This window comes from Plectropomus leopardus, chromosome 5, assembly GCF_008729295.1.
Source record: "Plectropomus leopardus isolate mb chromosome 5, YSFRI_Pleo_2.0, whole genome shotgun sequence".
Classification (NCBI taxonomy): domain Eukaryota; kingdom Metazoa; phylum Chordata; class Actinopteri; order Perciformes; family Serranidae; genus Plectropomus; species Plectropomus leopardus.
In genome coordinates, this window is record NC_056467.1 from 33541896 (window position 1) to 33554567 (window position 12672).

General features: G+C 40.9%; 1 protein-coding gene across 1 annotated transcript in view; it reads right to left on the reverse strand.

Moving 5' to 3' along the window:
- nlk2 (nemo-like kinase, type 2) overlaps window positions 1-9400 on the reverse strand; it is a 34247-nt gene extending 24847 nt beyond the window's left edge. Inside the window, exons 1-2 of the mRNA XM_042486150.1 lie at window positions 9390-9400; window positions 7398-7527 (exon numbers count right to left, since the gene is read on the reverse strand). Of these exons, the coding sequence (XP_042342084.1) occupies window positions 7398-7527; window positions 9390-9400 (141 nt within the window). The remainder of the gene's footprint in view (window positions 1-7397; window positions 7528-9389) is intronic.
- Between the last annotated feature and the right edge of the window lie 3272 nt (window positions 9401-12672).

The window sequence follows — 12672 nt, forward strand, 5'->3', positions numbered from 1 at the left end:
CACAGGGTATTAAGTCTGAAGCTGCTCCATTGACAATGAATGGGCGTCTGATTTGTGGACCCACCAAATATTTGTTTTCTTTTTTTAAATACAAATGAACTCTATTTTAATGTAGTGCTCTCAGTTCTGTAATAGAAAATGTTCCCATAGACTCAGAACATTCCCCTGGGTTCTCTCAGTGTCATCCAGAACATCTTTCCCCATTCACTGCCGATGGAAGAGCTCCAGACTTTATACCCTATGACATCACTTATTTGGTTTTCGGCACTTTAGATTTTGGTATGGGAGAGAGTTGTTCATGTCTACTCGTATTTTGGGACTGCCTTAGATCACAGGAATATAATTCATTAATTTTGAAAATGGGTGAAGTTCCCCTTTAATAAATATGGTCTATTCTTAGTGTTAATAGTGTTAAATTACTCCTTCATTCTAACTGAGGTCTCACTCATCAGTGATTCACAAGTAGTTTGACACTCAGGTTCCCTAGAAAATCCATCCCACATAAACATTGGTGAGGACTGATAACATAGCACTTATGCTAGTTTGAATATTCATTTATTCATTGACTGTAACCGCTTGTCCTCATAAGGGTTGCGGGGGGGCTGGAGACTATCCCAGCTATCATTGGGCGAGAGGCAGGTACACCCTGGACAGGTTGCCAGACTATCGGTGCAGCCACTATGTGCGACCAATTCAGATAAGGTTGTTAACACTCTTAATTCAGCTGCACGTTTCCAGTTGGATAGAAGTGATGCTCTGCTCCCGACCAGGTTAAGTTTCCCACACAAGTTACCATGGTGATCTAGACAGGTTATAGGAGAGCCACCATTGTAGTACAGGAAACCCTGGCTTTAGACTTGACAGACCTGGATAAGGCACTAATCTCGCTTTGTAGTACACCCCCCTGGAGTGCACATATAAATCATATTTGTAGTAATGTAAGACAATGCATTTACTTTCTCAGGAGAGGGAGGTCATTGTTGTGAAAAAAGGAGAATGGACGTCTTTGGACCTGCTGTTTTCAGGCGAAAGACTGTTGGCTGCTGTAGTTAGGTGCTATAATGGATTTACTACGAGAGAAGAGGAGGTACTTTAGAAAGGGAAACCTGTGGGTTAAAGTGTCAAACTACTAGTGAACCAGCTCTGAGTGAGGCCTCACTTTAGATGAGGAACATATTCTGAGACACTATTAACACTTGCTGTTTTGTGTTTTGTTACATAAGTACAGACCATATTTATTAAGTGTTATTAAAGTGATACTTTGTTGATTTTTAAGCAGTTGTATCAGAACATTGTCTGCAGTACGTGTAAATGAAGTGTGGTAAACTTCCCCCCATCTAACCAGAGCCCAGATCTCCCCACTCATGTCTCACATCAAATAAGGCTGCTGCTCCAACCACAGATCCTACTGCTGCGTTTCCGTACGCCTGCCATCACACATGCAAAGAGTTCAGAGGCAGTTTGAAAGATAGACCCACCTCTCTCTCTCTGCCTCTCTATCCTTCTCTTTCTCTACCTCTCTCTGCCTCTCTTTCGCTGTTTCAGTTTCTGTCTCCGGCTCTCTCTCTCTCTCTCTCTGTCTGTCTCTGCCTTTGTCTCTCTCTCTGTCTGTCTCTGCCTTTGTCTCTCTCTCTGTCTGTCTCTGCCTTTGTCTCTGTCTGTCTCTCTCTCTTTCTCTGTTTCTATTTCTTACTCTGTCTCTCTCTGTCTCTTAATTCAATTCAATTCAGTTTGTTTCAATTCAAGAAGGCGTCATTAGCATGACCAAATTTAAACAGTACTGCCAAAGCACATTTTAGCAGGTGGTTTAAAGAGGGAACTGATCAGTTTTTGAAATGCAAACATAAACATGTAAACATCATAGAGTAAGAACAACAACCAATGTCAACATTATATGAACCAACATATAGATAGACATCAGAAACAATATTAAAAAACAATGCTACTAATGCTGCTACTACTACTACCACCACTACTACTGCTACTATTACCATTATCACTACCACTACTACTAATAGTGATAATTATAATAATAATGGTAATGGTAATAATAATAATAGTAAAGTCTGTGTGTGTGTGTGTGTGTGTGTGTGTGTGTGTGTGTGTGTGTGTGTCACTCACTGTCCCTCAGAGTGCGGCAGGTAAAGACATATTCTCTCTCTGCGCTCTCCCAGCAGGATTGGTAATTTGTTTATGTGGGTGATGAGGTCAAAATCAGGATGTTTGTGTTTGAATTTGGGGAAATACTTTGTTTGGACGGGCTGGTATTGTGTATGTTCTGTCAGGAAGTGCAGCTCTGTTTCGACTTTGTCTTGCTTTCACTGCTGGTAGAAACGCTGCTCTTTGGGCAGCCATGGTTGTTTGTACGGGCCTGTCACGATGGCCAGGCTGTGCTTGCTGAGTGTGTGCTCTGTCAGGGTGGTTCTGTGTTTGATGTCAGTCACTGTGGTCAGGTCATCTGCCACATTGTACTGTCTGTTTAAGGACCAGTTAGCACTGCATTTTGCTTTGTGTTTTACTTTTTGTGTCCTGATTGGTGATGTATATTTATATTCTGGTGTGTTAACATTTGGTTGACTGTTTGGTTTAAGCATCAGGATCAGCTGAGAGAGGGAACTCTCGTCTTTGCTCAGATCTTGGCATTGCAGAGCTTTGTGGTGATAGGAGTGGGGGTCACTGTTATTTAGATGAAGCCAATACTCAGCTGCTCTTTTTTGAGTTTTGAAGTATAAGTGAAATTGGCCTAATTCAGCTCCTTCGAGATGCTTTTGCAGAATTCTTGAAGGGAAGAGGACCCCACACCTCACTACCAGAATTGGTTCTATGACAGATTTGAATAATTTGAGCCAGATTTGAATTGCAATGTGGATGTATATTTGACTTTTTATTGCATAGAAAGCACTGCATGCTCTCTCTCACTTCATTTATTGCTGGGTTGAAACTTCCAGTGGAACTTATTATTAATCCTAAATAGTTGTCTAATCTATGTGTTCCTAATGTGAAGCTGTATGTGTTTCCCTGAGATCTGGATCCTTTGTGAAAAATCATTATCTTTGTCTTTTTCATGTTTACTACCAGAGCCCAGGTCTGGCAGAACTGCTGTAGCAGGTCCAGGTTCTGCTGTGTTTAGTTTGGTTCATTTGGTCCAGATCAAGGGAGAAAATGATACACTGTTGCATTTTATTTCTGGTTCGGTTCCTGTTCACACAGACTTTTTACAAACGAACCAAAAGGAGTAACTGACAGGAGACTGACAGGTAACTGGACAGTTTCAGCGTTTGTCATCCTGCATCATCAGGACCCATGCAGGGAAATTAAATTCGGCTGACTGACAGAGGTTCATGCAGCACTTTAATGCTTATAAAGGGTTAATATTTATGTTCTTCGGTGTTGCAAAGAGCTCATAGAGAAATGATAAAACTGATTGTAAGCATTTATTAGACTGCACAGTGATCGCATGTTATAGGGGCTGCTGTGGATGCGCGATCGTATTTGCTTCGATGTTCTGCTCACACATTACAGAAGAAAAATCACACAACTTTATACACTGTCCACTACAGAGGAACTCAACAGAGGTACACATGTGCTGCTGCCAGGTCGGTAATCATATGACGGCTTCTGAGCCAGTTCTGCAGTGATACTGATGAAAGAAAGACCAGTTAGACGTTCCTGTGCTATTGCTGAGCACAGGTCTGTTTTAATAGGCTTCAGTTTTGAAAAGCTTCGCTGAGCAGAGACATCTGACTGAATTAATAAGTAATAACAATACAAAGGTGCGCCCGTGCTGCTGCATTGCTGCTGCTGCTGCTCTGATCTGCTGCTGTGTGTGCCCACAGAGGCGGTGCTGGCTTTTATTATGATCAATTATGGGATCGTGAAAAGATGTCAATATCAGTAGATGGATTTATTATTAGTTTAGCTGTTGAAATTATGCTAAAACCACGTCTCCTATCATGAAATCCTGTGACTGATTTGTTTTCTTTCACACCACATACAAATCGCTCGCAGGGTTCGATTCACTTGTCTTGTTTAGAGAGTGATTGTTGTGATTGTTGTGATTGTTGTGTTCACATGTACCCAAACGAACCGGGTCAAGGGGTGTTTCGGAACAACTGCTCTAAACAGTCCAGATGTGAAAGCACCCAGAGTCGTACAGAGTGAGACCAGGTGCTGTTTATTTTGAAGACAGTGGCCAAAACGAAGAGTGTTACTCATACAGCAGCCCTGTCTCACTCCACGCCTCTGAGAGAAAAATGTTGTCCTTTTGTTGCCAGTTTTGATACGCACCTATTGTTTGTGTACATTGATGTAAAAATGTCACGTTTTACCCCTGACAGCAAATTCAGTCACTTTGTAAAACAGACCAGTGTGCCAAATAGAATTGAATACCTTTTTAAAATCTATGAAACATGCCAAGATTGTGTTTTTGTTTTGGTTAACATGTTTGTCAGTTAGGGTGTGTCAGGCATAAATATGATCTGCAGTGCAGTGTTTTGGTACAAATCCAATCTGACGTTTACACAAGATACAATACATCAAGTCTGGAATTGATGCAACAAAAAACCTTTCCCAGAGTACTGTTCACATAGATGCCTCGGTAACAGATTGCTCCCGAAGATTGTTGCCTCAAATGTTTAGTTTACCGTTTACCAGTAATCTGAGATTGTTTGTTGCCAGCCCATCGCCATATTGCTTCCTGCTTAAAAATGAAAAAGCTTGCATTACGTCACCAACCAGAGGGAGAACTGATTGGTCTTGTGCACCGCAGTGCATTTTTGTAGTAGTAGGTTTTCAATCTCTTGTGCAAAATCAAATGTCACAGCCCTTTTTCTCTGATCATTTATCACCAATTTCAAAAGTACATGTGTCTTTCTACTGCAGAGACAGCCCAATCTTATGTAAAGACTATCTTTCCAGCAGGAAAATACTTCTTTAAGGGAAAAATACTTATTTTCTTGTTGTGCTTCCACCTTATTAGGCCCATACTGAGCAGAGCATATTAACAAGCAGTAATTAGGAGGTTATTGAGGAAAAACTCTGAGCTGATGGCCTAGTACAGGCATCAACAGTTGGCGGGCCGCAGTCCAGATCCGGACCAAAACTTTGTCCTATCTGAACCCGTGGCCAATTTGTAATAAAATGTAAGAATGAGAACAATATTTTTTAAGGAGTAGTGCTGGGCAATTAATCGAAAAATTATGAAAACCAACATTCAGAACCTCTAACCGACACAATCTTGCCCATGTTGGGTATTTCGGTTATTCAAAAATTCTGTTAAGCCTTTCCTCACCAGGACTGCCCACTCCTGTGCATCTGCCGTGCATCTCACGCTTTTGGGCTCTGTCTCATGCTCTCATGACACCAAGGAAAATCTCACGGCAAAACACAGCGAGGACAGAAGTGTTGAACAATCATGTAAAAAAGTGAACGACTTTGACTCTGGAACAGCTGAGTGTTTGACAGCCACAGCATTTCATCACCGCGAATCAAACAGCTGAGGGTCTGACAGCAGCACAGCGAGACAAACAGAGCGCAGCTTCTCCTCAAAGCACCAAATGGTGTCTGAAACAGACACATTTTCAGAGGTGGAAAGTGACTTCTTTAGACATCTGCAGACTACTTTGTTTTAGTTTCAGGTTTAATCAGACTTTGGATGAATTATTTAGAAACACCAGGACGCATCGCTCCATGTCTCATCAAACCTCTCACGCCTAGCTCTCAATATTACTACCAGGGACAGATGTAATGTTTTGGGGGCCTGGGGCCACAAGCACATGACCTTATTTTCACCCTTTCTCTAACTGGGAATGTTGGCAGCTGTAGGAGAAGCAGGCCTACTCAAAAGTTTTTAGTTCCTGAGTAAAATGATTAATAGCACAGGAGTTTGACAGAAGCTGAAGTCAGAGTCCTGCAGTCAGGAGAGGTTGGCCTATTATCAGAACAAAGTGGTTAAATTTACCTGAAGTTTGTTTAGGATGGAGCTTTTAATATTTATATAATGCTGGAAAGTTTAATAAATAATAATAAATCATATGTTTATTACACTCCAACACACCATGATCACATGAAACTGTGTCAGTGAACTATGAGGGCAAAAAACAAACCACAAAAAACGCAAAATAATCATTCATTAATCATAATCAAGGTAAAAATGTTCAATTAATCATGATTCTAATTTTTGTAATGAGGTCCGGACCTTTGCTGGAAGGGAATTTTAGCGACTGGACCTCTTTGAATTTTAATTGAATACCCCTGGCCTAGTAGATGGTTACTTCTATGAAAGTAACTTTGTGAGATATTTACTGAGACAGTCACTACATTCACACAGTGGTACATGAGACAGATAACCTGTGAAAAAAAATCATATACCTCTGCCACTTCATATTGCTTCTTATGAAACAAAAACTACCAGAGCCCAGGAGTCTCAAACACAGCCATTAATCATTCACTGCTGGTGAATTGTGTTCAAACTGTCAAACTAGGCAATGCTGATCAAATATGAATCAAGATTCTGTTAATACACTGTCTGTTTCTCTCCTCAAGTGTTATTAAAACATATTTCAGTGTACTGTTTAAGTATAAAACGAGAAAGTTTGTGTGAAGTCGAAAACAAAGCACCACTCACCAGCTGGATCAACTTTCTCATTTTACAAATAAACAATACACCGAGATATGTTTCATTTGAGGACAGAAATAGACAATGCAGGAACAGAGCCCTATTTGATCAGCACTGCCTAACTGACAGTTTGACTGCAGTTCAAAGCAGCATTACTGACATCTGCGTTCAACAGTCCTAAGCTCTGATTGGTTGATTTCCTGCAGCCGCAGTGGATTCTTGTTTATGCAATTAGAAGCACTACGAAGAGGAGGAGCAACATGATTTCTTATTTACAAAATGTCTTTCTCATGCATTACTATGTGGACGTAGTGACAGTTTAAGCAAATATGACAAAAAATTAATTTTATTAAAGTTAACAACTATCTTATCATCTATCTATCTAAGCTATTAAGAAACTAGTTTGTGAGAGTGTCGGGGAGTTAATTGTTTCATGTTGTATGTAGTTGAATTACAAAATAAATGTTATTGAAATCAGTTAGTTACTGAAAAAGAATGTAATCAAATTACATTTACTTGTCCAAGTGCTGCTAATTACAAAGGGATTACATCATAATATATGCTTTCTATATAAAGTCTATAAAGCTGTTCACCATCTGTACTTCTTTACACTAAACAAAAAGGGAAATATTTGGCATAGATGTAATTTATGGGTGCAGTGGCGCTCACAGTGGCCTGTGAGTTGAGTGTGACAACCCTGTGACATAAGACCAGGTGGAGAGGCAATCTATGAGTGTGTTTGCATCACATCGACATCGACATGACACTGCTGTGCACTTACGTTTTCATGTTTGAAGAAACATAGCATCTTCAGCTCCCGAAATACTCTCTTGCAAGAAACAAGGTTTTGGAAGACATTGGGCATTTTTTTGAGGGCAACTCGCTTTCCATCTCGGGGGTCCGTCACTGACCTGGGTGAAGAGAAGAAACATGACATTGCAAAGGCTGAGTGGCTCTTCTGAGCAGTTAGCACTCTCACATGGTTGATGTTAGGTTGATACAGTAACTTGAATCATATAATGTAGCAGCTATTGGATATTTTAGAAACTTTCAGTATCTCTGTAACTGACTGAAGCTGTATGGGTGACTGCCACTCCAAATGCTGACAGAGAATTCACATTTCTCACTCAAGACAAGCAGAAACTCGAGGAGGAACACGAAGCGACAAACACATAAACAATGAAAGCAGTCACTATTAACCCTCTATAAGCACCTTCTATAAGGTGGATCTCTTCAAAAATTAGAGTATTGTCTTGCTTCACTCGTCCCTGCTTCTTGTGAACCCCCCCCCCCAAAAAAAAAAAAACCTGTAATGGGGGAAAAAAATCAATAAAATCAATGTTATTGGTCTACATAAGGGACAGCTACAGACTTCAGCTGGACTCCACAGTGGTCTGCTTTCATTCACAACTTGTTCATTGATTCATTTTTCTTATTTTTTCTGTTAGGTAGTTTAGTGTATTGAATAGTTTCACAAACTTCCCTTTATGAGGAACCTGTAATTTGTGCATTTTGCGCATTTTGTAGGAATTCTGTAGGAAATACAGACAACAGACTGGGCCAAGAATATTTTCTCTTTCCAAAAAGGGAAAGAGAAAATGAATGGATTTATGTTATTTAAGTTGTGTAATTTAAAACTAATTGTTTCTGAGAGCTGACTATCAATGCAATCACTCTCCTCCACCCTTTGTATTAACTCCCTTGCTTACAATGCAAGATTATCCTTAAATCATTTCATATTTTGGTTTTCTTAGTAATTCATGCTACAGTTGATTGAACACTAGCTTGAACACTAGATTGCCATGATATTTGGTATAGTCTGGACTGATCTCTAATCACTTTTGTGACCTCACCTCCAACTTTTCTTTTCTGTCACGATGAGGCCAATAATACTTTGCAGATCCTTTGATTTATAGCAAGGTGTCTTCAGAGCTCATGGCTGAAATTCAGTGAATCAGTTGTAGATATTTATAGTCTCCAGAGGGTGCTGTAATGTTTTTGATGAGCCTTCTGATCAGAGCAGATGAGAAGATAGCTTGCATGCAAGCTTGATCATCAGAAATTAGACAAAGACAGAGTGCAGCACTGTGACTGACGGACAGATCAGGAGAGAAGGACTTTCGTGTTATTCTTCAGTGTTTGTTGTTGAGTCGTGATTAGACAGAGAATCTCTCAGTGTAGGGATGCAGAGAGCAAAGCCTCGTGAGGAACACAGCAGGTGGAAGTAAGAGCAATCCAACTCTACACACTCCAGCCCTTCGCAGCACAACCTTTAGTGAACCTTCAAATAGGATCAGTGGAGGCAAACAGATGGCAGGGGACTAAGACCCAAGGTTTCACTAAGACTGCTCCAAACACCCTCTCGAACCAGAGGAACTTTCAGCGAGTCCGCCACACCACAGCCACAATGCTGTGGTGTGGTCAAGTGCACAGCACGACAGGTTAATGCTACCTGAAATTACCAAAATTCTTCTTTTATTATTATTTTTTTAAAGAATATTTTTTGGACATTTTCTGCCTTTAATTGATAAGAAAGCATGAAGGAGGGAGAGAGAAAGGGGGCAACATGCGGCAAAGGGCCAAGGCTGGAATCGAACCCGCGGCCTGTGGCAAGGACACAGCCTCTGTACATGGGGTGCCTGCTCTATCCACTGAGCCACCAGGCGCCTCATTCATTGTTTATCTGACTTGTTTACAGGCCTTAATTGGAAATAGGCTGACATTAGGGACAGGCTTTTCTTTCTAATCTTCAGTTAATCTTCAGGTTTCATACCTTTCTTCCATCATATATCAGCTACGACTCCCTCTGCTCTCTGATCTGATCCCGTTTGTCATTACTGTTAATGCTTACTCGAGACTACTTATTATTTCATTATTTTTTATTATTACTGTATTGATAGTAATCAGCTTCTGTTGACTAGAAGGGCAGAGTTACCCCAGTGCGATGTCCATCCCCAAAGTTCAGACCATGAATATGAGATCTGCGCGGCAGCTGGTGTCCTTGTCCGGAGGACTGTAGTGGGTGGTGGGACAGGTTGTGGGTCACATCAGCATCAAATCTGCTGCTTGAATGAATGCTGCTTTGGTGTTGGTGTTTGTGTTTCTTCTCACTACACCAACTCAAAGAGTCAGCATTTTAAATGAGTCTCTGTTTGTTAGTGTTGATCTGCAGCACAGAGGCGTTGAGGCGTGGAAAGATCAGAAACCTGCTACACCGCTGAAACACGGTGTTTCACACAGACGGCAGGTTCACATGAACCAAGCCAAAAAAATCTTGTCTGCCGATAAATCACAGAGTGAGGAGGCGCGAGGGTAAACAGAGTCAGACTGAGCAGGATGGTAAGGGGACAGCAAAGACAAACCAGAGCCGGGAAAACAGCAATGAGACTGAAACAGGAGCAGCTGTCAGTCAGGAAAACAAGAGAAGTATCAACAGTGACAAAAAAATCAGAAGGAGAGCAGGCTGTGGCAGCAGAGGACACAGTGATAAACGCTGATGAAGACTTGATGCGAGAGAAGAGGATTTTTAAGCTCCAGTTCTACAGAGAGAACGGTCGACCAACATTAGTAGCTCTCAGGCCATTCGAAGAGAAGTAATCAGGATCACGAAAACTCTACGCCCTCTTCCAGGTCTTTAGTTCTGTCTCTCTGTTTTCATCATTGTTTCTTTACTGTACTTTATGCCTCCATTCTTTCTTACCCCCCCCCCCCCCCCCTTCTTGAGGCACAAAGAAAAACACCACATCCCCACCATTTAGAAAACACGACCAAACACAGTAAGACACTGCAAATATCCCACATGAAAACGGAAACTGTTTCCAAGGGCAACACTGGATACCTTGAGTGCACAGGCCCACGTGTTGGGAGGCCTGCACTGTAAATAAGTGTAAATAAGTGAATTCTGAGCAGAGCTGACTTCATCATCATTAAAAAATGTATACAGACTGTTGATGTGAGGCGCTCAATGCTTAACAACTCATGTTTTGGCTATCATGGATGACAGATACATTACTAATGTTGAGACAAACACGTAACTGTAATTCCACTTCTTTTAAATGGGTTCATAACTTGATCATAGCAGACTAACAGCCTATTCATCTTTTCCAGTTGATCTAATACACTCATAGTGATGCTCGGATCAGCTGAGCGGTGTGTGTGTGTGTGTGTGGTTGTGAGAGCAACAGTGAAGGGAGAGAAGGCGTACTACTGTGCACAGAGTTTCTGTAAGTTATTAATAACTTCATGTTACTCGCATCATCCAGGACACCAGCATATCACTCTTCACACAACCTTATGGCAGCACAATAAATGGTGTGAATTATTCAACAACCAACATTAGAGTGTGAATGCAACCAATGGACAACAGATCAGGAAATTTGGGCTTGTGTTCCTTGAAATATGGGCATTTTTTTCCTCCATGATATTGAGGACAAAAATAGGTCAATAGTGGTGAGTTGTAGTCTGTGTGCACGATCTGAATTACTTCAGGGGATCAGGGATAGACCTCAGTGTGTTTATGTTTTTGTAAATAACTTTCTCACTTTGTTTTCATTGGGCCTGTTGTGATAAGAAGCCAGTCAAATGTCATAGAGACTGTTATTTAACTTTACTCTGCAGATAATACAAAACTGACTTGTTGCTTGATGTTAAGGCCCATTAGGCTCCAATTAATAAACCCATGAAAACATATCAATTGTGTTGCATTGTTCAACTACTGACTTTTCATCATAGTGATAATAGGTACAATCAGAGATCAAATTTGACACTTGCCTTGACCCACACTGTTCCACAGCAGCATTCAAGTAATGTAGCTGTTTATTTTTGGATTAACAAGTGAGTCAAATGTATTTATATAGCACTTTTCACAGATAAAGTGCTACACAATAAACAACATAAAACACTCAAGAAAGGAAGCACAGAAGATTAGGCACTCTGAAAGTGTAAATGAGAATAATAATAAATGAGAATAGAAGCAGATGTTGAAAAGCATTCATTCATTCATTGTCCATCCCCTTAAGGGTTGCAGGGGGGCTGGAGCCTATCCCAGCTGTCATTGGGCAGGAGGCGGTGTACACCCTGGACAGGTCCACAGACTATCACAGGACTGACACACAGAGACAGACAGCATTCATGCCCACATTCACACCTACGGATAATTTAGAGTCAGCAGTTAACCTGCATGTCTTTGGTATGTTGGAGGAGAACATGCAAACTCGAGTTTCAAGTACTCAAGTAACTACTTTTGAGAGAACTAGTAACTGTAACTACTGACTAATTTTCATTACCTTACACAGCACTGATTGTGAACCATGAAGCAAATTCAACAGAGCCAGACTTTCTTTGCCTGAGTTGCTCGACAAACTGATCGTGCGTTCACATGGCGTTACTCTCAGCAACTGTGATTGTGCTTACGTTAGCTTGGAGAGGCAGCTGCACTGCACACACTTTTTTAAAATCTGTTTATGGGAAATAAATGTGCCATATGAATTTTAAACTGTGTCCTAACAGCATGGGAGCATGGGAGGCTACCTATCAGGTGTGCACTGGACTGGAGACAGAACCCTTGAAAGATGGCTGATTATTTGCTATCTTTCTATGCTGGGACTTTTTAAACATACATTTCATATCATGATATTTAATGGAAATGCAATATAGCCAACAGCCCATAGGTCGCTATTAGAGGTGGTCATAAGCAGAAACTTTCCACTTCTTGCGATCCTTCTCCAGCCAGCCAACACCTTATTTCGTTTTTTTCTGTAAAAGGAGGTATAATGTTTCAGCTTCAGGATTCTGTTCCTTGCCCACTGCACTTTCAAAGCGATAGGAATGAATAGAAACAGGGGCTCCAGCAGAAATGCAGCTCAAAGAGGCAGCACTGCGTCACACACAGCCTGTTGGATCATTTTAACAGAAATTAAACTGACACTGTTAGACATGTTGCATTCATTTAGGAAATTATGTTAGGGCAAATAAAACAAAAACAAATAAAGTAATCCCTTCAAGTTATCATTTTAAAGACTCACTCTATTCAGGATACCACCAATTTAAACAGAGGT